The 26,708-nt window shown below is 38.6% G+C and overlaps 1 protein-coding gene across 6 annotated transcripts in view; it reads left to right on the top strand.

Annotated features, from left to right (window-relative positions):
- SPATA5 (spermatogenesis associated 5) overlaps positions 1-26,708 on the top strand; it is a 184,412-nt gene that overhangs the window by 120,275 nt on the left and 37,429 nt on the right. For all 6 annotated transcript variants that reach the window (XM_048943100.1, XM_048943101.1, XM_048943102.1 and 3 more), the window contains exon 15: positions 24,896-25,060. In XM_048943100.1, coding sequence (XP_048799057.1) covers positions 24,896-25,060 — 165 coding nt within the window. The remainder of the gene's footprint in view (positions 1-24,895; positions 25,061-26,708) is intronic.

Here is a 26,708-nt window from a genome sequence, read left to right as displayed (position 1 = left end):
TTATCGTTATATCTGCTAATTTATTATTACTAAGGTGGATTCCTGCTTGTTCATTCAGCTACTGTCAGGTCTCCATTGACAAGGTAATTGGTCAAATTTTCTTTTTGTGTAGACGCTCAGCCATTTTTACTCTTCCATCTACTCCTTTCAGACAGTTAAATTTCTCTTCCTAGTGTGGCAGCCTTCTGTGTTCTTGTACAATACCTGCTACATTTACGCTCAGTTTTGAATTTTTAAGTTAGAACTCCCTTGCATTGTTCCTGAGTCATTTATTCTCAATCAGGTGATCCAGGAAGATTTTAGAGCACTAGTGAATTTGCCATGGAGATACGGAGAGGAAAAAAAAGATTCTCAAAATGTCAGTCTTAGGCCCTTCCTTATTTAAAGACTGGCTTTTAATGACTTCCCTGAATGGCAGCTTGATCTCCTTGGTTCTGAGCTTCCCTGAGCTCAGTATTCCAGGGTGCCAATTTGGTTTGGAAATCAAACTAGTTATTTGGGAACCCAGTGGCAAGTCTTGCCTACTACTGGCACTCCTTGTCCCAGTAATCATAGGGAAAAGTCTGTGGATTTTGATGCTGACAAATAAATGAAGACACACTTGTGCAACTCAGAGAGTAAATTGTTAAAATGAAAAACCTGAATGCAGAAGTACAGATGTACCAGCTATTAATTGTGTTTACAGAGTAGAACTTGTTCTCTGTCCTCTGTAATCTGCATAATATTTAAAGCAGAGCCAAATAGTTTGCCAGACTTTTGTGGCTCCCAGGCACCGTAAGATGGTCCCTCATACACAGAGAAAGGTGATTGCTGAGGTTCATCATCGCGCACAGAAAAGGAAAAGCAGCTGCCATATTTTGTGTGCTGGTGTGGGGTGCCTTCATTGGTGATGGGTCAGAAGTGTTTTAGCTCTGTCATTTCCCACGCTGCCACTGCTGTTACCAAAGGGACTGAAAATCCCCAGATTGATTTGTAGGTCAAAGATCAAAAATGTTTTGTGGCTGTGCACCACTCACTTTGTCAAAGGCTGTATATTGTTGTGCTATAGTAAAGACTGAGAGTGCCCATAGACAAACAAAGAATAGAAAGCTACTTTAAAGATCCTTTTGTTTCAGTAGAAGAAAAAAAGCAAATATCAAGCAATAGTATAAATGGTATTGCCAGTTATTCTGTAGAAAACTTTTTATTCATTGTATCTTTTACTTGTTCTTGGTAGTTCTGTACACCCAAGGATATTCAGTGAAGAGCTATACCTCATTAGCCTTCTCTAGTTGCTTTGTTGTATTTTTCCCTCTGATATCCTTACACTTTCTAGTCTGAAGACAACAAAATCTTGCAGACTTTTTTTCTGAGTATATTTGTTGTGCTGTGATGATGTATTTACATCTGTTCTTTGTAGATATATATATTATATTCTGTTTATTTTTCCATTCAATTTACGCACCAGAATATCCAGAAAAATATATATCCAGAAACCATTCTAAAAAAATAGTTATCCAAGAAAGAGCTTCAAAACGTTTGTGTGTCACACTTGCACTTTACATTACAAATCACAAACTGTTTTAAGTTTCTTCTATCTGTTTGTTGGAACAGTTTTTGTGTGCCTCCAGACTTTCCAGTTACCTGTAGGAAAGAGCACAAAAAGATTCTACTCATGCCTTCCAGCAGCTCTCTGCTCTCCCTCTAGAAGGACTGGGGTGGGACTGGTCAGTAAAGTGGAATGCGATGCCGTGGGAAGCCAGTCCTCATTTCACTGGTAGCATGTTCTCGTATGATAATGGGACTAATTCTCATTTCAGTCTCCTTTAAACTACTCCAAGAAGTCTGTAGTTTTTAGTAATTGTTGTGTGATTGCTTAGCTCCTTGAAGAAAATATGTTTTGTGGATGCAGAAATAAGATTCTTAATATTGAATTGCGCTGTATTCATATCCATTTATTTTCCTGTAGAAGTCGGTATGTTTTTGTCTCATAATCACCCCTTATTGTCCAGGTATTGCTAGAGGATAAACCTCTTATTTCTGAGGAATACTGAAAGCCTACTGGCATCTAAGGCATACCAATGTAGTTAACAGAGATAGATCTGGCCTCACTTAGCCAACAGTGTGAGCATACGTGTAACTGGAAACATTTGTTTTCCCTCTATGAAATGGTGGAAGGCTTTTTGCCAAGAGAGGAGCATCAAACAATGTTGTAATGTCTTTTGATGTTTCTTGCTTGGTCTTAAATCATGCTCTGATGTTAATTAGCTCTGAAAGGTGTTTTTAAAAATCGTTTAATGATTCAAGTATATAAAATATTTTATTTTTTTCGCCTACGCCAAAATATTGCAGACTAGTGAGATGCTACTTGAGGTTAGAGAGGTTACGTGAAAGGCAAGGTCTTACACGAAAAATCAGCCAGTAACAAACAGAACAAGTATTGCTGCAAATTCTTTAGCAGCTTTTAGGGTCTACAGTGCCAAATGTTGATAGGAGCTGAAAAGTTCTTTCAGTAGCTCCTGGTGATCTAGAAGTCATCCAAGGCAAAAGGTTATAAGGTAGCACAAGTGTTCATAAAGCCTTAGCAGCCAATGTCTGCATTCAGTAACTTGTTTTTATTTCAAACCTCTCCAATATTTTTCTTAAACTCAGATTTTCCTCCACTGTTACAGCGTTCTTCATGTTCCTGAAATTACAGATCTTTTGTAGTGCATCATGAAGTATTTGAGTTCATTAAAATTTTCTTAAATGGTCCAATATAGAGAATGGTCTTTAAACCAAGAACAATGATTATTCAAGCAAACTGGCAAGTAAAAAACAAAATCAAATGAGAAAAACCCTATGACAGCAAAACCGTGACTGCACAAAATAAAATTATATTTGTTGCACTTCTGTACTTTCTTCATCTATATTTTAATACAAAAAATACCAAATAATTTGAAATTAGTATTTGGTACATTGCATCTGTTGTTACATTACCATCTTATTACTAATGAGATATTTAAAAATTTGTTACATATTTTAATTCAATATCATGAGGCTAAAATTGTTCAGTATGTTATGTATTAAGTGGTGCACAAATTATATGGCATTTTTATTACTGTATAAGTGTGTAATGCTGAATGGTTCCAATTCTTCTTACCCTGGGTTTGTAATAACAATGATGAGGTGAAAAATAAATGTCACAGCACTGAAGGGCAGAAGGGGATTCACTGAAGTTAAACTATTTCCTTTATAGTCTGTTGCATTTTGATAGTTGATATTAATGAATATAAGTTGCTTTTTCTGTTTAGATATCTTTATTATGGAGAAATGAATTGTAATTCAGAATTCACTGTCTATTAGTGGCGTGTAGGCTGATTAACTTGAATCTGTGTTTAGCCATATAACCCCCCCTATTCATAGGTGTTCATAAGCTGACGCTTGAGATATTTATGGTCACGACACAATCTGATTTATTTCCTCCTTAAATAAGAAAAAAAAAATGTCACTGGATTATTCAAAACAATAAGTCACTTTAAGCTTTGGTCTCACATACTTACACAATTGCTTCTCACTCAGTAGAGACAAAAGTCCAAAATGTTTTGAAGAAAGCTTTCATCAAAATGGGTACCGATTCCTGAAAAATACTTGTGGTTGAGCAAAATTATCTGTTTTATTTATATGACTATCCATCAAGAGAAATCTATTACTATTATTGATCAGTTTAAGATACTGCATATATATATATATGCATATATATATGCTCAGTTTTGCAGAAATGTTCTTTTGCCTGCACAGGGAAATTATGATTTTTAAGTGTTGCCCTCTTTACGTCTTCCAAAGCATTTGCCTGTAAAACAGTGTCTTGTGATAGTGGAATATAAATGCTTTCAGTGTAGCTACTTATTTACTTTATCAAAGATAAACAGTACCTTTGCTTGAGGTAAGCATGTGATTCAGCATTCTTATCCATATCTGCTACCTTTTCCTCCACTTACTATCAACTTTTGAATATTTTAAGTAGTTTGGAGTGTTAATATACTTCCAGCTATCAGCTGGAATGTCAGTGTGCTGGAAAAGTAAAATAAACTTTAAAATAATCCCAGCATCCCTAAACACTTCGGACATGAACTGTCAAAGGAATTACATGTTGTTTATAGTGGTGCACACAAGTGGGATCTATCCATGATGTTAACATGCATTGACTATGATTTAAGCATCTTAACAACTACGAACAGCTGATGATTAAGAAGGTTCAGGTTGAGGAATGATGAGCTCCTCTTCATACTCCCTGGACTTCTGACTGATGTTGAGGCAGCAATGTTTGTGCTTTTCCAGCAGGGCTGGAAAGAGATGAGACCAGACTGCTGGGATTGACCTACAACAACTGGTGCTTAAGTTCAATGAAAAAAATGTATTTCTAACTTGCCTGCCATTTTCTATTCAAAGGGCTATCTATGTCTTTTAAAATTTGAATTTTGAAAGATCTTGTTTATATTAATTTCAAACAAATTAAAGACAAAATCAGATATATTTACCGATGTTGATACATGTGAGTGATCAGCACTGGAGTTTGTATGGAGACATTGCCCATTCTTTTAAAACCATAGTTTAATTCATGTGGAGGTAACAACTCTTAACCATCCCATGTTAGTTGAATGAATTCCATAGGGTTTCTTTCAGTCACATAGTTATGAAAATTATATGTTTTTGCTCTCAAGGTAGAATAGCATGAGCTAGCCATCAGCCCTTGTGAAGTTCAACTCCTAGTTGTAGTTTAGATGCACTGTCTAGTGATCCATCTATTTAAAGTTGTCCAACTCTTTATGATCGCTGAGACCTTTGCCTGCTTCAAGCTTTCTTAATTTCAGCAAAAAATACCACTTCTGTATTTCTCAGAACAAAACTAACAAGGAAATGAATTCTTCACGTAGTTTTGCCCATTCTATTATTGTTCTCTTTTCCTTATTCTGTGGTTTGGTTGAGTAACTGTCACTTCTTGTATTCTGGAAAAGAGATTGCAATCTTTTCCTCCCTTTAAACTTTGTTATCTTTGTGAAATATCTATCCAGATTTGGTCAGGTGTGACTTCCATAAACCTTGATTTCTGCATGTACAGTAGGTGTTTAATGGAAAATGGCAGCTAAACAGTTGCCTTCGGATGTGATCTGTTCTGCTGACATATTGTTTTTCCCACCCATATAACTCAAAAAGGCTAAAAGGTGAAAGTAGGGCACCCAGAAGTGTAAAAGAGTGGAGAGCAATGGCATTCATGCAGTTTGGTATCAAGTGGCTAAAGAAATTGGAGGGAACTGATACAGAAGTTGATATTGATGAAAACAAGTAGGTGGATCTTGTAACTGCTGTGTTAAATGTCTCACAGAATTTAGGTTTCTTTGCATACCTCTGAAATTAAAATAGACCTGTGGCAAAATGTGTACTTCATTTTCCTGTGGTGACTGTCCCATCTAATAGAATACTGCTGCTTTTTAAGCTCCAATGGCAGATGTCGGTACCAGTATTTCCCATAAAAATATGTATTATTCTGCATAATGGTTATTGTACTGTTCCGTGTGCTGAAAATTCAAATGAGAAAAATTGACATGAATTTAGTACTGTCTTCCCCAAAACAACATTAATAAGTAGAACGGTTTTCCTTTCTTAGAAGTATAAAACATGTCATGCAATTCTGGACAGTATTGACCTAGTTCCTTTGGGTACCAAAAAAAAAAAAAAAAGAAAAAAAAAGAAAAAAGGCCACAGAAATGAACAACCCACTTAATTCCATATGGATCCTTTTGCATTTTTATATATAAAATAGCTTTATGGGCAATAGTAAATAGAATTTTAATGTGTTAGGGATTTAGCCTCAGGTATTTGGCTAGATTCCCAAGTCCTGCTTCTAATGCTGTGTCAAGCTATAGAAGGATAATCTGTCATTGTATGTTAGGCGTAGATAATAGAAGAGACTTCAAGATAACATGTTAAGACAGCAGAGAAGATTGGGCGTATTCCCTGGAGGAGTTCTAGATTGCACTTATCAAAAGAATGTAAAGAATAGGCATTGTTACACTGCTTGTCTCTCAGATTAGTTTTTCTTTGATTATATAGCTCAAGTTATATATACCATACTGTTGTGCTTTTGTTTGAATGATTCTAAGAAACAATGGCAAATAATTTGGAACAGGTTTTTCTTCCAGTAAAATATTGGTCAGTGGGTTTCCATGGATTAAAATGTAACAAGAATAATTTATAAAATTATCTGATCTTGGCTAGCGTGCATAGAAAAAGCAAGAATTTTTAACTGTTCCTGTTTCTAGAAAGCCATCAGCTTAACTTTGAATTGTTAGTTCCATTTAGAGTGGAAAGGACCTGATGGTGTTTCTTTATCACACTTACAATATTTGAAGCATAGTTGAGATAACCATGTGACTGAAGAAAAGCAGATTTCTTGTTCCTCTTATAGCAGATAACTTCTTGAAGATGCTCCTGTGGTAAAAAATTAAGATCTTACTTTCCAATATGAATAATCAACGTTTCTGATTGATTTATTTTAATAGAAAATGAGTTTTGACTGAACAAAACGTTATTCACGTGAATTCCCTAGTTCACTGGAAGTGCTTTGGTTTGAAAACACTGTCTCTGTACTTGCTAGGTACTGTAGTTCAGCTTTTGGACCCCTCTGCTCATAGTCAATGCTGGATGCCCCCCAAACTTAAAGGCCATGTGCCATCACTCGTTCTCACAGTGCATCCTGAGGGGTGTAGCTCAGCCAAGCAGCTTGCAGAGCATGACTGCTCCACAGTTCATGGTCCCCAAGCAGGAACTCCAAGGAGGCACCATATAAACATTATTAAGTCTTGCTTTTGTTTTTGAGAAATAAAGGAAAACAAAGATCTGACCAGATCTAACTGCTGAGTTCATTCACCATCAAGCTCTGCAGTGCTGATTATGGCATACCCTTTCAAGAATTTCTCATATGTGTGTGAATTTCATTGACATCTTTTGACTCTTTTGTCAGATCATCATGGAAAATACTCTTTATTTTCTTCTTTTTGGCTTCTTCTGTTCTCTTTGTGCTCCTGTGTTTTCTCTTTTCTCTTGTTCTTTCCTCTCTAGTCTGGCTCCAACTCCAGACAGTTTTCTTCTGTAGTAGAAGCAGTTCGTGCTGCTTATTCTTTAGTTGCAATTCCTCAGAAAGGAAGCTCCTTAACCTGGGCTTTAATTTCCTCGGGCAGAATAGGACTGTCTATAATCCTTGTGGGTTGATCAAGGTTTCTTACAGATAATTCCTTTAGTGACTGAAAAGGCTCAATGAGGGGATATCAGTAAGATTCAGTTGCCCAAGATTTGGTGTTTTTAGGTTATATAAACTTTGCTGGTTCATATTATGGAGAAGACACTGGCTGCAATTTAATTTTAACTACACTGGTTTCCCACAGCAGAATGCAGTTCTCATTTTGCAAAAAATGTAGCTGTATGTAGTTACAGTGATTTCCTTCTTCAGTAGACTTTTGAATCTGAATTGTGAGGAGGTACTATAAGGGTACTCTGAAAAATAATCCAAAGCAAGCTCTGCAAAGAGATATCTCTGTAGTCTAGTTCACAGAACTGAGCAATGATGACTCCTGCTGAGCTCTCACATAAACACAGCATCACACATGAGTAATATATAAGCTTTGTTTATTACATCTCATTTAAAAATGGTGGTTGCTGTAGAAGAAGATTTTGCCTTCTGAAAAGCATTAGCATGATCCAGTTTTGTTCTGGAAGAGTTGAAAATTCTGTTACTTTTCTATTTAATGCATATATAAATGCTGCCTGAGTGATATTCTCCCATCACTTATAAATAGTTTGTGAATAGCTTTTCCTGAACGGTTCTCAGATTTTTTGAGAGTACTGCTAAATCAAACCATTGTTTGGAGAGATCTTTAAAAAGTGAAGTGGGTATTTTAAGTGCATTAGAATATGGGATTTGGAAATTTGGTCAGGTCTATGATTCCATTATTTTCTCTAAACAGTTTTAGGGCTGTTTGTAGCCTCTTGTAACACATTTTCATTAGTTTTACTGCATCAGTGCATTCCTGCCAATTTCAAGGCTGATGTAGACTTCAGCATATGTGGAATGGATTTGGTACATGCATCTGGTCTGTGTGAGAGCTGTGTCACGTCCCTTCCTATTGTTCCTAGAGGGACTGCTCATTAAACTCCCTTAGGAGCACTGCAGAATAAACTGTACCTACATTGCCTTTCAAATATTGTATTGTAATTAACATAAAATGACTCACAGGTAATAATTTTCTTTGATAATCATAGCATTATTTAACAATAATTCCTGCAGGTTTACTTTTAAGTAACTTCATGTGAGGACCATGTGCTCCCACAGGTACTGTTTAAAACCTAGTTTAGTAACTAAACATTTTTGCTGCAGTTGTTACTTCTTAAAGCTTCTTCACTGAAATTCATAAGGATGAAAACTTCCAGGGTAAAGAGAAGGAAAGTATTTGGGGATATTCCAAAAGCCTGTTTTAATGAGGGAAAAAAAATAAGGAAGTTAAAGGTATTTTCAATACCATTTACATTGTGTCAGGTTTCATCTCAGCAATACAGAGATTAACATCATCTACATTAATGTAGTTAGCCTCCATCAGATATATAGTAGCTAATAGAATTCTTAAATATTGTTTCTCTCTGTGTGTATCAAGTTGTCATTCAAAAGCAAGTGAGAAATAGTCCTTCATTTCATAAATTGAGCATAGTTTTGTGATGATTATTGCAATGAAAGTGAAAAGTTGCTTCGTACTATTTTATTTTGAGGAAGGTAGAGTTGGGTTAATGGATAGGAATAATTTCTTCTTATTTTGTCTCCAACTATCTGCAAGATCTGTAAGCAGTAGTGTTTATATTACAATATAGCAGTAACTGTAATAAATTCAATTCACTTCTTAGGAAATGCTTTTTGTTTTGTGTGCTTTTATATTTTTTGCTCAAGAAAAGAAGACAATAAATTGAGAGAAGGACCTGTCTGTTCGTAGATTTACTTAGATCAGCATATTCCATCCTTAATTCAAGTATTTTCATTTTGAAATCACTAAGTCAGTTTTTTTCTGGGTCAATGCTATTTACTTTTAACTGAAACCAACTCTTTCTTTATGAAGAAAATATCAGATGAGATACTAAAATCTCAACTAAACTAGCAATTGGAAAAACGGGAGTCACAAGTGGTGGCCAGGTCCAGAACTGCAGCTGCTCACAGCTGTAGTGCAGCTGAGAGGGCTTTCATCAGTCTCAGGGCTGAACTAATGTGTAAGAAAATAAAGTGTGAAGTATTGTGCAACAAGGGCAGGCTCTGCATTGTGTGCAAGAGCCTTTGGGATTTTTCTGAAAGCATTTCCTATGTGCGGAGTGAAACAGAAGAAGCATTAATGTAGAGATTCATTGTCCCCCCACCATCTTTGGTTGATGTGATGCTCTTGGAAGCACCAACGACTGTTTTGTTGGCCAATAAGTCTTCCTGGAGATCAAAACTCCTGAAAGTTATGAAACATTCATGTTAGTTTCTGTGCAGGTGTTTCCAGAAACAAATACCAAATCTTTGGAGATCTGAGTACTGCCACAGCAAAGTCAGTTTGCTTTGCTGAGAGAACTCTCCAATGCAGATGCTAACACCCATCTCTGTAGGTTACTGTAGTGTGGCATTTTTGCTTTACTTTCTTTATAATGCTAGCAGTTTTGTGGCTACATTTAAGAACAAAAGTTTTGAAACCGTGTTCTCTATTACGTACAAGTATTGTTTTTAAAAGATCAGCCTTCAAAAAAGAGATCTTTAGCCAAGCATCTTTTGCAAGGGAAGATTTAAATTGTGCATCCACAAATGACTTTTAACTTACCTTGGGCAGATGTGAAGTTGTAGTTGCATCAAAATCTGATGTTCACAATCCTTAACTCGGTCTGGGGAGCAACTTATTTCAGCTTACGTTTTAATAATCTTCATTTTTACATTTTAAATATGTTTTTCTAATTTATTGTCAACACTTTCTGAGAGAAAATACAGCACGAAGAAATCTCTTCAATAATTCCTGTTAGAATCAAATTGTTTCCTGTTCTCTGCATTGAAAATAAAATGTTCAAGTGCAGATAAAAAGAGTAACTGCTGGGAAATGTCATCACGTGCTGTGCATATATATAGGCAAGTTGTCTGCAGAAATCTTTTTAGCAGACTGTTCAGTCCTAAAGTATCAAGAACTGGAGTTTCTACCATTGTGCAGAAAGGTGCTCCATAGCCAAGTTCATTCTTTCACCTGGAAATCTACAGTAAAAGGATGTTGTACTAGTCCCCCATCCTCTATCTGGCCATAGAATGGTAAATGTTTCTGCGTGTTCTGACTTTCTCCTGTCCTCATTAAGTGTCTCTACTTCTTTTGAGGGTGTGTTTACTTCAATGTACTGTTTTCACAGGGACTGTGACTGTGGCAATTCTTCATTGGCCTTGAGTATGTGCCAAGTCTGTATTTTGTGGAAATGCACAAGCCTTTAGAGAACATGCATGCAATTCTCCTGGCTTCAGTCATTGTTCTTGTTCTGATGCTCGTCTTAAGAGGTGCTGAATTTCCCTTGCATAGACTTCCCACAGACTGATTTGTTCATGCATATACTATTGGTACATTAAATCTTTGCATCCTGAGAAAGAATTTGAAACTCTGATTTTTTCATCAGAACAGCTTGCTTAAAGTGTTTGATTCTGTTTACCTTGGCCTTCAGCCAAAGCACAGCTTCATGGATTCAGAATGAATATGTGAATAATTTTGAAAACTAAAGTATATGTGGGAGGGAATTTCAAGAGTTCTGAGTATCTCATTGTTGGAAATCTAGCTACTAATGTGAAATAGAATTTTGTTTTCCTTGCATTCCTTTGCTAACACTAGAGCTCAAGAATTGTCAATTTTCAGAGGCTAATCTTAAAAATTATCTCGTCATTAGTTGTCAGCCTTAAGTATTGATATCACTGAGAAGTAAGCTAAATAATCTAAACATTAGATATGTTGCTACAGTTCCTGCAATTTGCAAATGCTCAGTTAAATCCAAGTCAGTAGAGAATAAAGGTAGGTGTCTCCTTACAAGCCTCATTGCCTTTGGGCAACATCAAGCTCTGGGGATGTTATTCCTAAAGTGTATCCTGAACTGTGCTACTGTCTGTATTAAACGGTACTTTGCATACCTGTATAGCACCTACTGAGTATTACTACATAAAGACAGATGAAGTAATCAAATGTTTCTGCTAAACTAACAACAGTTCAAACTTATTTCTAAACAATAATTGGAGCCCAAGATAAATCTAATAGTTTGAAATTACTCCCAAGCAAGTAACCTAATAAATTTTCAGGACCTTTGAGTTCTGGGAAGACCTTTGCTATGAACACTGAATGGATTTTTATTTCCTATTTCTACTTTACAAATGAGCAATAACTCACCAATGAAGTTTGACAGGAAAACCATGGAGCTTCTTTTAGGTGATGGTACCATCCATGTTATTTCTGCTTTGTTAGTACATCACAGTTCCATGGTGCTGAAAGAGTGAGATTCTGCAACACTGAATGTACAGCTTGGATGTGGCAATAACTTAAGTATTTATGCTTTGAAATTACTGCAGGTTTCAAAAACTTGCATTCCTGCAAAGTGCAGGCTTGTTTCTTTTGGAAGCTCGCACTTATTTGAACACTTACAAATGGAAGAAGAATACTCCCAAAACACTTAACATGGAAGCCTCTTTGAAAAATGAATTCACCTCAAGAGTTCAGCATTACTGAGTTTGGTTTTGGTCCTTTCTGCCTGGCAGTTTTGGTGCTTGTGCAATGAGTGTATTTTTCAAGACGTTCAAGCATTTAGAAAAAAACAATAGGTTTGTAAGTGTAAAAGCTGAGAAAATTGGACAAAATAACTATTCAAACATTGTTACTTTTGGGGGGGAAAAAGTAAACCCTATAAGTTACGTAAATTTTTAAGTATTCACAAGTGTATGCAGTATAAGAAGATAAAAGAGATACATTGCTGATCTTATCAAGGAAGCATAAATGAGCATTAAGGTGAATGGAAAACAATTTACCAGCACAGTTATACCCTTCAAGATGCCTGCTAAGGAAAAAAAGCCCATACCTTAGTAACAAAAAGAGACAAAAATAAGCAATGATAATACCAAACAGCTGAGTAGCGCAAGACATGATACAAAAACTAAAGACATGGAAATGTACAGCCCTCAGAAAGTGTTCAAAGGCTCCATGGGTAAAAATAATTGAATTTTTTAACTATGGAGTCAGTAGAAAAGTTTTAATTGCACACACACAGAAATTAAAGCCTAAACTACTATGGTGTTTAGTATGATACTATGCTTTTTTATTGGTAGAAAAGTCTTTTGCTGTGTTGTTTCAGGCAAAAAAAAAGGCAGCTGAAGTTCAATGAACAAAAGGATGATCATGTGCTGATCAGGTTTAATCCCCACCATAACTCATCTGAAACAACCATGTTCTATAAACTAGATTATACTCAAAGATAATATTTGACTTTGTCCATCAGGATTGAGTCTGTAACATCTTGAAATGACAGGATATGTTAAGAAGAGTAATTGCCTCGTCAAGGCTTTAGATCAAGGTGAAGCTTACTTGCTCATAGTATGTATTGACAGAATGAATACTCCTTCCTGTAGACAATGGTGTCAAGTAGAGGTGCAGTACTTCACTTCTGCTATTTGGAATCACTGCTCTTTTGACGAGGAAAAAGTACAAGAGAAAAGGTTGGCTCTAGTAGAATGTACATTGTTAGAAACCACAGGTAGGTGTTTTTTTTTTCAGGCAACCAAGAGACATTCATGCACAAAAGAAAAAAAAGAAAAAAAAGTTAAAACCCAAATTGACATAACGATGTAACAAGAACTGCAGCAATCTTCAGCTCCATTAATGTGATATAAAAACAAGTCATATGCAGAACAGGCAGCTTCAAGTTGCATGGCAGCAAGGTGAGAGCTAACAAGATGCCCAGAAAGAAATGATAATATATATCAGCAAGACAGAAGCTGCATTTACCAGCACGAAAAAGATTTGGATGTTGATAATCTATGATTTAAAACTGATCTCTGAGTTTTCCACAGAAATTTTGCTTCCACCTTAACAGATGGATGCAAAAGCTGGAAATCCACCAAAGGTACAGACAGACATCTAAAAGCTTTTGAAAGTAAATGCCTCAGGGAAATAGTAGGTATTAAATGAAATGAATTTATAACAAAAACTGAGATTCGTCAGGGAGTTGAACAAGACTTAATCTCTTAAATTATCCAGAAACAAAGATGGAAATATCTGGGATATGTGGTAAGAATTAAGCCAGATCTGATGCCAGACTGTCTGCCATAGCAGGAATCCCTTCTGACTGACTTTAGAAGATGAAACAGGGGCTGACCAAAATAATTCCTCCCTCGAAAAAGTGCTTGGAGGTGGACGTCATGGGTGACTTAACAAAAAAGGAGGCATTCAGGAAGAATGGTATATGGGCAACAGTCAGGAATCTCACATTTGTTTGAGCTAATTCTTGACAGTGTAGGGGAAAAATGTGGGTTGATTGACACCAAAGTTTTTTATTCAACATTTCATGTCTGTTGGGGTGTATAAGCACTTGGCAGACTTCTAAACTGATTTCAGGACTTTTATCAGCGCTGCTCCAGGCCTAATAACTAGAAAACACGTATTTTAATCCTGAAGTCCAAGCTGTATCTGTCACTTGCAGCTGACAGCCACAGTAAGCACTGTAATTTATGTAAACTCAGCACCACCCACCAGTTTCTAAGATCAACACATAAAGTGGTTTCTGCATGTTTGAGGGAGAAAACCACCAAGTTGTCTTCCTGCATCCGGGTGGAGGAAGTCAGTGATTGTCTGCTTACAGTAATAAGAGAAGGCATGTCTGCTGGGGCCTTTTCTTGAAGCAGAGTATCCTGGCTTCTGACCCAGCCAGTGCACTGCTGTTCTTAATTAGGCTCTTTCTTGACTACATTCATATCCTGTCATGTTGCTCTCTGAGATCTTGTAGTTGAGTGTGCAGTTCTTTTGTCCTACCCACACATTCTCAACCTCTGGAACCGTGTCACCTGTGCAGCTATGGCTGTGGTGTCATCAGGGGCAGCACCTGGCTGTTCCCAAGCAGCACGGCTTACTTGGCGTGTTCCTCTGGCCCCAGCAACTGCGTGGCTGTAGTTAAAGTCTTGTGTTGCATGTCTGCTGCTAGATGGCCCCCGGCACCCAGTGCTTTGCTGTGTGCCCTCTGCTTCAGGGATGCTGATGAGCTGCTTCTTTTCTATGATATATACTCATATAATTTCTTCACAAGTTGTAAATAAGAATTGTTTAAGAGTGCATTTTTTTTTTGGAAGAGTGAGAGGGCTTCCTTGGCATTTAGACATCTGGACTATCAGTTAAAATCCTAGAGTGTTTTCTGCTCGTTCCTGTACTGAAAACACGGCAAGAGAACTATTTGTGTTATTTGTTGTTCTCAGCAGGCTCCTGCTGGCCGACAGCTTCCCCCTTGACAGTGAGAAGCCTCACTGACAATACATGCTACACTCGGAGAAGTATCTTGGGTGCATTGGTTGGTCCCCAAGTGGCACCAGTCAGCTGGGTTGCACCTAACGTGTGTATGTTAGTAAGGGCTGAGAGGGCCATACCTCTCCCAGAAAGGTGTTTGAAACAGTATTTATTGGTTTCGCTACACAACTTTTTGAAAAATAAATGTTGAGACAGGTTTTAAAGAGTAGATCACCTTGGTCTCCAATTTCAAACACAAATTAGTGGTATTTTTTATATTGTGACTTTATTCTTCAAGTTGAATGGCTTTTCCATTGAATGACTGTTATTGGGACCAGCATCTACTTCGTTGCTTCAAGTGGTCTTCCAGAGCTGTGATAGTAAAATAGCGTATTTCAAATAATGAAAGCTGTAGTCTACTTTTCTTCTGCCACAGCATTGGCTGTAATGGAAGGTCATTGATTGCCTTTTGTAACTGCTTTTTAATTGTTTCATGGATGTTGCTTCCCACTCTGTTGATCTGTTTCTTCAGAAGCAGATTGTTTCACATTCCTATTTCAGTCAGTGAACATTTCTTTTACACTTTATTTATTTGTAGTTTGTTAGACAGGTCTGTGAAATTCGGTCTCAAGCCAGGGAAAGTGTTCAAGATTTTTGTGGTAGGATAGTCACCAAAGTAACCAGGTGTAAGCAGTACAGAAACTGATAATGACAAAAGGTTATGTAAAGTGGATCGTGCAACTTTACAGACACATCTTCTCATGTGCAATGCATCTTTATTGCTGCTTGTCACGCACTGCAGTATTCGATCCTGAGAAGTGCTAATGAATCCTATGAAAACAGAACATAGAAGATGAAAAAAAGTGCTGCTAGGCAGATCCTGATGGAGCTGGTGTGCTGTGTGTTTTGTCACTTGAGGAGAAGTTGTTCCTCTGAAAAGAATCTCATCCAGTGCTGGTAATTTATTCTGTCAGAGTAATGGTAAACTAAAGCTGTAGGTTTGTACGGAAATCTATTTTGTTATATGGTAGATTGTTGTTACAATTTTCAAAAGCTTCTGAAGTGAATTGTAATATTTTGGCAAGGGTTCAAAATTCTCTTTCCTACAAGGAACAGGTTTTGGTTTTTTTTTCCTCTAGCATGTCATTATAAGGTTATATGGTAACATCTGTCAGAGCTATGCTAACCTCTGTCATCCAGCTGTTATAATTGTGGTATTTTCCTTCCTTTTACTTCCCTTTCCTCTCCTTTCTGCTTTCCCTTTCTCCTCCTTCAGAAAAAAAAAAAAAGAGAGAGAGAGAGAAAAGAAAAAACCCACCTCCTTTTATGCTGAAACTTCAGGTGGAATGAAGTGGTTATAAAAGCATCTGTCAACACAGGAATAGTTTGCCAAGCCAAGTATTTGGGTTGGAAGTCATGCCTTCCCAACTGCTTCAAAACAGGAAGTATCTCTGTTAAGTGATGGATAGCTCATCTTTGCTAAGAGGAAAAAAGGACTTTATTTTCTTTTTTTCTTTCTTCCTTTCTTTTTCTGCCTCTGGGCTAATAATGAATTCTGCAGTTGTTGCATGTATGTAAAGAAAGAATTCCATATAGATGTGTATATGGGCGCACACGGCTGTGTGTGTGTATAGGTGTGCATCTGTATGAATATACAAACTCAAAAGCCCCAAAACCAACAACCCACTTTGTACATGATCGGTCCCTGTCAGGAGCCAGCCCAGGCACATCTTATCCCAGTGATTCCTGTAATGCTCTCAAAATCTGTCAGAAACAGCCTGCAGGATTGCAACGGCTCCTGGGTGATTAATTGCCAAAAGAGTCTTGTTCCAGGTTCCATTACATGTAATTGTTATCTTTTCTAAAGGGGTTCTTTTATTAAACCCCCACCCCCAAAAAAGAGGGAGGAGAAAAAAAAAAGAGCTGGCATTCCTGAGGTTTTGCACCTCTTAAATGGGAGCATGGAGGACTCCCTTATGTAAACATACGCTGAAGAGGGTGTGTTACATTGCTTATTCACAGACTATAGATTTTGGTTTTTTTCCTTTAGTTAACTTCACTGCAAATTATTTTATTAGAAACCTGGGAAGAAGCATTGCATCCTGTTTAGAGAACAGGAAGAGGAGTTACAATTCCCTCTCCATATCAAAACCTCTCTGTGCAGTCCAGCAAGTGGCAGAGTCCTAGCTCACTGCTGCTTCTTACTGAAGTTGTGGGACAGCAGCCAAAGCTCAGGACATCCTCTTTCCTCACATCACTCCACTAAGATTTGCCACAGGTGAGAACAAGAGCTCGTGGCTGAAGTTCCACTTGCAAAGGAAGCCAGAGCTACGGCCCTGCGCTGGGATCTGGGACTGACACAAGGACAGGAACAAGAAGTAAGGCCGGGCACTTTTTCTTTTTTTTTTTTAATAGCTCATCACTTGAAAACTTTTATTAGGTTGTCCAGAAGGTAGTCTGATTGTAGAGAATCTGCTGAATTGCTTCAGTTTTTCTGAGATAATGTTCACAGTGCGGAGCAGAGAAGCAGCCTGATTCTGCTGTCAAAGTCTGCACATCTTTGAATACTTTTAAGAGGCTCAATTTCGAGTTGAATTTCCATCGCAATAAAGTGGAGTATCTGGAATCATATCAGTAGGGTTGCTTGGATTTGCACTGCTTTTATTGCTTTGAAAATGTGGTGTGTTGCTGACAGGTTTAGACTTTTATAGATCGAGGCCTGGGCAAAACTTGGCTCCCAGGGAGCATTGCAGTAAGCCGTGCCAACTGGCCAATTTAACTGTTTGAAATATCAGTAAAAAAAAAAAAAAAAAAAAAAGCATGGAGATACTAGTTCTGCAGCTGCAGAATATCTGCCTGCAGATGTTTCTGCCAAGAGAAGTGATTGAAACTCTATTTCTTGAGATATTTTAATCCTATCTGAACAAAAACACATAGAAACGTACACTGGTATTGTCTGCATGGGCCAAGGAGCACATTGTTCCTTACAGTTGTGTTTACATGGTCTCACTGCTGCAAGGAACAAGTCTCCTCAAGCCCTCTTTCTCTACGATTCCCCTTAAATTAGCTATATTAATCAAAGTCTGTCTGTGTCAGCACTGTGATGCACGTTGGTTTGGGACAGTGATGTTCCTCTGATTAAAAAAAAGGATATTTTAATATGTCCAGCTCTTTGCAGTTTTGTTTTGCAAACAGGTTTTCAGCTCTTCTCAGCTTCAGCAAGCACTTTGTTTAGGTGGCAGAGAGGCATAAACCCTGCAAGCTGTCCCTGTTTTTCCTGGCCATTCTCAACATGTGTCCCCAGCATGCTTATGAGGAGGCAGGAGGGACCCGGAGCCTCTTCACTGAGCTGCGTAGACAAGATAAAGCAAATAAATAATCCCCAGCACTACATTCTCAGTGCCATATCCCCAAAGGCAGAAGCACATTTACTTCCAGCCTGGAGCAGCCCAAAACCCCACTGTTTGGCAGCGTGGCCAGGGCTGTGGTGTAGATGCCAGATTCAGGCAGCACTATGTGGTGATAATGCAATTGTGGGGATTAGAGAACCAGCCCACAGTAGGACCTCATCTGTGCCTGACTGCACACATGGGCAAAAAGAACTATCTCAAAATCATAAGCTCTGGATGCTTTGGACATGTAGGCTGAATGTGGTTTCACATCAACTCTGAACATTTTTGCTTTCTTGATGCACTGTTTATAACTTCAGTTATAAGCTTCAGTTATTGAAGCAATGCTCATATCCATGTAAAATCCCCACCCACATTGGTGGAAGTGGCTGATGTGCTGTGAAACACAAAGAAGTGGGATATACTGTTCAAATGAGGAACACCAATGGTTTCTACTGAGTAAAGGCAGTTCTTTTCTCAAGTTTTGTTCTATAAGAAAATAAGAGTTTGTAATTTTTCTGCCTTCTGGAACTGATCTGTAATGACAGCTGAAGGTGTTGTTTCCTGTAGGTAGCTAGCAAAGAAAGCCATTTCAGAGCATGCAGTGAATTACACTGAGAAGTTTCTCTTTTCTGCTGATGACACAAACTGTAAACAGCTAAAAATCTGTGGTTGGAGTAAAAAGATAAGCTACTGGTGTTACACCTGGAGGATGAGAAAAGTGATGAATACTACGCAGGCAGGGACATTTGCTTAACAGACGGGGCAGATTAGAGTCTTATTTTTCAGACGGTTAACTCTCCGTATTGCTTCATTTTGTTTTTGACTGGGATTGTATAAACTGTATCCTTGATCAAATTGCTTTACTATTTGTCGGGTTTATATTTGTTCTCTGCCTTTAATTAGTAATTATGGTTAGTGTCTGAGTAAAATATTCACACTGCCACTTGATAGTGCACATTCTTCTTGAACACCTGCTGTCAAATGTATCATGTCTTTTCTTGTCAACTTGCACAATGCTCCGGGTCTTGAGCAAGACTGACATGACAGAGGGGTTGTATAGCTTCCTTATCTTCCTTCCAAGAAAGCTTGGTAGAATGTAAAGACTTTCTGTAGGGACTGAAAAGGAGAATGCAGCATTTTGCAGGGCCTAGTCTCCAATAATATCTAATAAAATTCTGTCTGCAGATGAGATTTTACATTAGTGGGTATACTGTAATCTAAGGAAGAAAACTACTCCACCCCAAGTGCAATTGTAGATGTTGTGTAATGAGAGCTGAGAATAATCTGCACAAATCTTGGGAGAAGTACAAGGGTGGTGACCAACAAACAAGTCATCAAAGAGGGGAACTGGTTAGAGATGTTGGCATGTGCTGATGGTGGTGACAGGTGTTGGCACAGGAGGAAGAAGGTGGGGAGGAGGAAGAGTGTGAGGAAAGGGGCTCTTGGCGAGAAAACAGCAGTATTGCTTGACTCAGGAGCCTGTGACTACAATACTCCAGCCTTGTGACATGGCGCATAAGTGTGTCCCCTGAAATGGCGAGGCAGTGTTGCCTGCTGAGTAAGCTCGTGCCAGATGGAGGAGGAAGAAAAACCTTGCAGAGCAATAATATTTAGATCTCCCCAGGACCATAGTTTTCAAGTGCACGATACTGACACAAATGTTTTCCCTGCCTCCCTTTTCTCCTTAGTACCTTCTAGTCTTGCTTAATTAATCCATGGTTGCACAAAGGTTCCACTTGTCTGTTTAAAGAGCAACTTTCAAAGATCCTAAAATTCTAAGTGTTTCTTGACATATTGCACTGGAATCTTGACCTCCCCTGGCACAAAGTAAGAATGAAAATTTCACACACATTGAGCCTTGAAGTATAGCTGAAGCATCTTTATGGGAGCTGAATTCACTTCTGCAAGATGAAATATCATGGCTCCAGAAGATCCTTTCATTGTTGTTAACAAATTAACTTCCTTGGCCTATCTCTTACCCCCAATACTTTCCTTTCTTGCAATACATCTGTCCTGACATGTGTGCAAGAACACTGAAAGGATCTCACAAAAAGTTACACAGCAGGAACATGACTTACTTCTAAATGCTTTACATATGTTTAAATACTCTAATGATGAAAGTAAAAAGATTTGCATTACTAAATTAGACTACAAGATATAAAGTACCTCTTATGTTCAGGAGTTCATGTAAGTAGGGACTATACCCAGGGTTCATAAATAGCAATTGTTAATTCAAGTTGGGAGGATTTAATTACAAAGGAAACAGATTGTTCTATTATTTCCAGTTTTCTCATTTTCTTCTGTGGTCTAATCTCAATGGACTCCAAAGGCAGGATTAAACTTTTAGTTGTGTTTTTCAGGTTCTGTGTTATTAACAATAATAATAAGAAGAAGAAAGTATATACTTGCCTTAAATTTAATATAAAAATCCGTTCCTGCTTGTGGAGATTGATTGCAGCAGAGAACATGCAGTAACATTAATTCTCCAGATGAACTTCTGTTACCTGCTGAACCTACTTGCTCTCTCTTACGCACCTAAATATGCACTTTACTGTGCAGCTTATGCTTTGCTACGTACTTTACAATTTGCTATCAAAATTTTTGTCAGCGTTCATGATGTTTCCTGGTATTACATTTATGTTATGTATGCAGTTTTGTTGCAAGATCCAATCAAGAAAATTTTGATGAATGTAGATGTAACTGAAGAAGTATGTCAATAGGAAAGCTACTTTTTCCATCTTAGAGATGGCTCATCAGCTGTGGGTGCTTCTAGCAGTGTTACAATTCTGCATTGTTTGATGATGTAGTTGCTGAAATGGCCAAGCATTCTTTGAAAAAAGCTAACTATGTTGGGAAGAAAAAAAAAAAAGGAAAAGAAGAAGAAAATTAGCAAAGCCCTAGGGTTAATTCTAGTTCATTCTTAACAGGAACCACAAATATTTTCCTGGCTTTGCATATTTAAGTTTTGCTTCCTGAAATAATTATCTTCATAATTGCACACAAAATACACATTTTTGAACCATTTATCTTTTCCAATGCTATATTTTGAAGTAATACTCTAATTAGTACAGAATTTAAGCATTTCTTTTTCAAAGGGCAATAGTTTCTTCTTAATTAAAGTGTGTTTTTTTCTATTGATGATACTGTGTATTACTTGATGATTATCTTACTTTCCTGAATGCTGTTGCTCCTCTGAAGAATATTGTGTATGTTTACTGCTCATAACCCTTCAGTGTGTGGGCACTCAGACCCCTTTCATAACTGTTGTGGTAACAACAAAAAATTACATAAACTTGCAAAAGAAAGGCATAATGGCATGAAGTATTCTGGTTTCTACCAAAACCCCAATTACTTAATTTTGTGCCCTTCCTGGCCTACATAAATTATGCAACCCTCACATCTTTACATCAGTGAATTATGTAGCTCTGTGCACACATCAATTAATTTTGGCTGCATCAACTTCCCACCTTCTGTGTGCTCCTAGCCTCAAATCAGTTCTGCATCTCCCAGCCGCAAGCAGTTAATTTTGTACTCCCAGCAGCTCCTATCTGCCCGAACCTGCAGCCTCGTTTCAACTCTTCACCCTCCCCCAGCTGCCTCTCCTCGCACAGCCAAGTCTTGCTTCTCCTGCTGCTGCTGCTCTTGCCAAACTTCTCCTCCTTCAGTTTGGCAGTGAGGGTCAATTCCAGGTGGCTTCATCTCCAACCCGTGATGGCTGGTGAGTCCCCAGGCTGCCGTGCCCACCGCACCCTCTGAGCCGTGGAGCTGGGCTAGAGGTGACCTGGCTGTGCTTTTTTCTCCCCATGAACATTTCTAGAGGGGAAGTTGCAAGCTTGAAGCTTTGTCTTCTGGGACAGCCTGTAAAAGTCATAGCATGCTCTGAGCAATCATCTCCAAAAGCCTTCTTTACTTGTGCGAGTGAAATGGATCTGAGGAAGACGATTGTGTCAGCATCCATTAATGGCCTTGGTGATAATGGTGCTGCAGCTGTTGACACAAAATACCAGATCAAGCTTCTATAAGCAAACCAGGAAGAGCTCATTTTCCTTCAGAAGAAACTTCCAACAGTGCAAAAATATCAAAAATGATATCTTGTTCCTTTAGTGCTATGCTCTGTGTGCAGCTCGGTTCTGACTACCAAATTATTTTGACCAAGAAGGAAAACTGAGTGTGAGAACACTGAGACAAAATCCTCAACGTCTAGCAGAGGAGGCTAACAAGGTGGCCTTGGCTTGCCATTGCCCTCTGGTTGTCTTCACACTCACGGGCAACACAACAGCTCTGCAACCCGTTTCTGGCCTCTACTCTTAGTTCCTCTGAAGCTTGCCAAAAGTCAAAGTGTTGGGACACTTTGCTGTTGGCCTTCAGGGAAAAGTCCGGCTGTGCCCAGGGTCTTGCAGGGAAGCCAGGTTTGTCCATCTGGTTGACCTGCTGTGACCACTGGTAGAGACCAGTTCTCAGGTGAATCTGCTTTTCTCTTTGGAGGAGGGAATTTGGAACTCCTCACAAGTGAAGTTAACAGAATATTTTCTCTCCTCTCTTTTTTGTCTGTTTACTTAACGAGGAAGCACTGCAGAGACTGACTTGCGCTTTGTTTTGTAGGATTCCAGCACATCTGGTTATCTTGGATAACATTCCTATGCTTGACTGTAGCAAGAGGCGTGTTTTAATCTTGAGCTTCCAACTAAGACTATATATATGATATACAAAGCGTTTGGGACAAACTGGAAGAAACTCAATTTTAAGTAATGTGGAGCAAAAAAATTCATTCATTCTTTGATATCTGCATTTGTACTTTGCTAGAGTGGGTGCTGCATTATGTTAAGAGTCTGTCCCACAGCTGAAAACCTGTGGCTCTAGCGTTTGGTTGCGGCTGGTCAGGACCTTTTTTGCTGACCCTCTTGCACAACTGCCGTGATTATTTATTAGTAGGATCTAAGATGTCTCTAGAAAATGTTCTAATTATCTAGGCTTCCTGATTAAACCTGCATGGATTTAAAAGAGATGCACCATTTTACTCTTGTGAGCATTTTGTATTTCTTCTAAATAGCAGTTATCTATGGGCATTTTCTTAACAGCACGCAGAATGCAATTGCAGTGTAATTCCTCTTCCTCCAAGCCTAGTCTTGAAACATGCAAATTTCTCTTCCAGGTGTGTTCTCAACATCCTGATGCACACATGGTTTAGACCCCAAATTGCACACTAGTTTTGTTATCACTGCTGTGTTGAGTTCTTGGTGAATATACCCAGAGTGCTGGGGCAAGTAGCACAGTCTGATAAGGAAGTACTGGTGGACAGCTTGCTTCTTGCTCTCCTCTGTTGGGATCCAGCATTGGCCGCTGATAGAGACAGAGTATGGGGCTAGGTGTGGACCTTAAGTCTTCCCTTGCTATGTCCTTAGCTAGGCCAATGAAACACACGGCAGTGCCATGTGCTTTCTACTGAACATTTTCATGTTCTGTTTTAAAAATAACAAGACATCTCTTAACATTCAGGATGCATTTTTCCATTCTGAAGCACCACAACAGTCTTTTTAAAGAAACTCTAGGAAGGGTGTTAACTTGATCAATGCTGTGCAGGAAGAAAAGTTCTTTCCTACTATTTTTTTCAGCATGACTTTCACTGACATGATCAGGCTGGGAAAAGACTTATTGGCTGACAGCCCAGGACAGCCATGCAATATCTCCAGTCATCTGAAACTTGAACTACTCTGCCCAAGGGAGAATCATAACATAAAAACAATTTAGGTTACATGCTGAATCTTATAAACATTGCCTAGTTTTTAAGAAATAGTTTTTAAATACTATTTAGGTGCATTTGCTCTGCACTTTTTTTTTCCCCTCAAATGTCAAGTCAGGCTGGGAGAGTTTTAATTTTTATTTTTTAGGGTTTTTTACAGTAAATGGTTTTAATTTTAAAAAAATCTTACAGATTTGTAAAAATACAGGGAAATAAGCTTCCTCTCATCTCATTAATCTAAGGATTTGGCTTCTCCTGCGTATCAGACATAATCGTTTTATTCATAGATAGTATTTACTTATTGACCCAGTCCAGAAACCATGGAATGATAGAAAGCTTGGCTGAAGAGGGCTTCCGGAGGCCTTGCGGTCCCCCCACCCATGAGGTGCAGGACTGTCACCAGCACTAGATTGAGGAGGGCTTGGCTTCATCGCACCCAGCCTCAAGGATAGAGTTTTCACAGCCTCATCGCTGACCTGTCCCAGGGATGAACTCCCCGGACAACCCTCCAGCTGCTTTTTGTGGCACTGGTTCCCTGTACTTGTATGACGCTGCAGAACTGGAGCCTGGCCTTGTAACTAATCATTTGCTGAATTTTCAGCTGTTTTGTGGCACAGGAGAAACGTTCTTCCAACAATCCAAAACTGATGCCAAAACTACATTATTTTTGCAAGTCTGTGGTTTTTTTCTCCTCCTTTTTAAAGGTGAACATCACTGTCTCTGTTTAGAATTACCTTACTGTGTGTGAAAAACGTGACTATGTTCTTGGTTAAGTGTGTGCAATGCTAGTAATGTGGGATAAATAAATACGAATGCAGGATGCCAGCTTTACTTCAGCTTTCTTTTCCTCTGTTTCTCTTGATTGAAGATCTGAACTTAGGAAATGTCCATTGCCACCTGTCCTTTTGCCAAGCCCTAGCATTCCAGTACACCTTGCAACAAGCCTAGAATTATTATTTTAGGAAAATGACTTTAGTTCCTTTATGATGCCTTTTTTCCATCAACTGGTATTTCACAAGCTGAATAGCTTTACTGTCTTTTCAGTGACTGATATATTGCAGTGTGAGAGAGTAATCTCTCTAGCACATAGCTTAATTGTTCTTGTGCAGTTTCTTGCTTCTGCTGAAATTGGTTTTTGGGTTTTGTTGCTATTATTGTTTTTAATTGACTTACTGTTTTTACTTTCTTGATGTGATGTGCTGTTCCTTATACCACTTTCTGTGACATTTTCCTTGCAGGCTTTGCTGAGACCGGGAAGAATAGACAGAATTATCTATGTGCCTTTGCCAGATGCAGCCACTCGTGGGGAGATCTTCAAACTTCATTTTCGGTCCATGCCAGTCAGTGAGGAAATCTGCTTAGCAGAGCTTGTTCAGCACACCCACAAGTATTCAGGAGCAGAGGTAAAGCTTTTTGTATGGTAATAGCCACAGAGCCAATGCACAAAATGGTGGTTTTAAAATTGAAATCAAGCGTCATCCAGGTATCATTCCATGAGTCGTTTCAAAATGGTAGGTGAGAGGATGGAGTCATAAAAAGAGACTGTTTGACTGAGTATATTATGATTTCTGTGTTTCTGTTCAGAAAACGGAATATCAGTGTTTTGGGTTTTCTTTAACCTTCAAGATCCCTATCAGAGTACTGCTGCCAGAGAAAGGGCTTCTTCCAGGATGAGCCTTAGTAAGGTCACGGGTGGCTTCATTAGGATGTGCTGCCAGAATGAGCTCAAGGAAATGGAGGCAAGTGTCCCCAGCTGCCTAGACATTTCAAATGGGTCTCCCCAGGGATATTTTGCATTTAGGATTGTGGTGAATGGCATCAGATTGAAGGAGAGACACAATTGTCAGACAGCATAAGGGAATTGCAGGATATTCACTGGTCACTTAAGGCTCATATTTTCGTATTCTGTATAATCAAGAGTTCACAGCAGCTCTTATAGCTCATTGCTGTTAGTCAGCTTCTGACAGTGTATGTCAGGCAATTATTTCCCGCCTGGGTTGGAGGAGAAAATAATTCAAATAGGCTGCCTGGCAATAATGGTTAGTGTTGTGGTCACCACTCAGCTCCCTGAGTATTATTCATGGTAGTGTCTTATAGAAGAATATTTCATTATTTCCTCATTCTATGATTTTATGATAATTCAGAAATTCAAAGAATGTTATTTAGTTTGCCAATTCGATCTCTTAGAAGATATGAAATGCCACAGTTAAGGTTTCTGCCTTATTGTAGCCAGTCCTATTGTATGCATTATCATACCATCTCTAATTACTTAGTCACCTACATTTTCCATAGCAGAGTGGAAAATGTGATTGCCTTACTTCACCCCATCTTTCTGTGTGCTGTTTACAAATACAAGGAAATAAGCTGAACTTTTGTCTTGATCCGAAAGAAAAAATGACCAAAGTGTTTGCATGACTCCTGTAATGCTGATGGCTGTTCTCAACTGGCCACTAATTATTCTTTACTCCCAGGCAAGGCTTCTGCTCATTTAACGACTGCAGTGCTGGTGCATTTTACAGAGCTATATTGCCCACAAGCAACCTCTGGCTGGTGAGGGCACTGCTGAGAGTGCAGCAGATGCCCTTCTCCAAGTCAAAGGCACTGGGGTCAGACCTCAGCATGTGCAGCTGTATGTGCAACTCTAGCATCCAGACTAGCTTCAAGGCTTGTTCCAGGAGGCTCTGTAAGGGCAGAGACCAAAGTTAAATGCCCTGTGGCCTTCCTCCCCTGCAGTACAGGACAAGCCATGCTCTGGCAACGAATTAATGACACAGTGAGTGAAGCTGTTTTGTATTGGACTTCTATTTGCAGTTGAAAGTGGGATTTCATTATAATAATTTAATAAAAGTAAAGAATTTCCTATTGTGGGCTAAAATATCGGTCTAGAGAGCTGTTGCATCTATACTGCCTCGGTGTTGTGGATTGGTTACTTTACTGTATTTTTACCCTGATGTCAGTGATAAAAATTTTACTGCCCTGGAAAGATATATGTGCTTCTTGCCAAGTTATAAGCCTCCAAAAACATAAATATAAACATATCTTTGGTTGTGT

This window comes from Lagopus muta, chromosome 4 (genome assembly GCF_023343835.1).
Source record: "Lagopus muta isolate bLagMut1 chromosome 4, bLagMut1 primary, whole genome shotgun sequence".
NCBI lineage: Eukaryota > Metazoa > Chordata > Aves > Galliformes > Phasianidae > Lagopus > Lagopus muta.
This window is presented reverse-complemented; position numbering and strand designations above follow the sequence as displayed.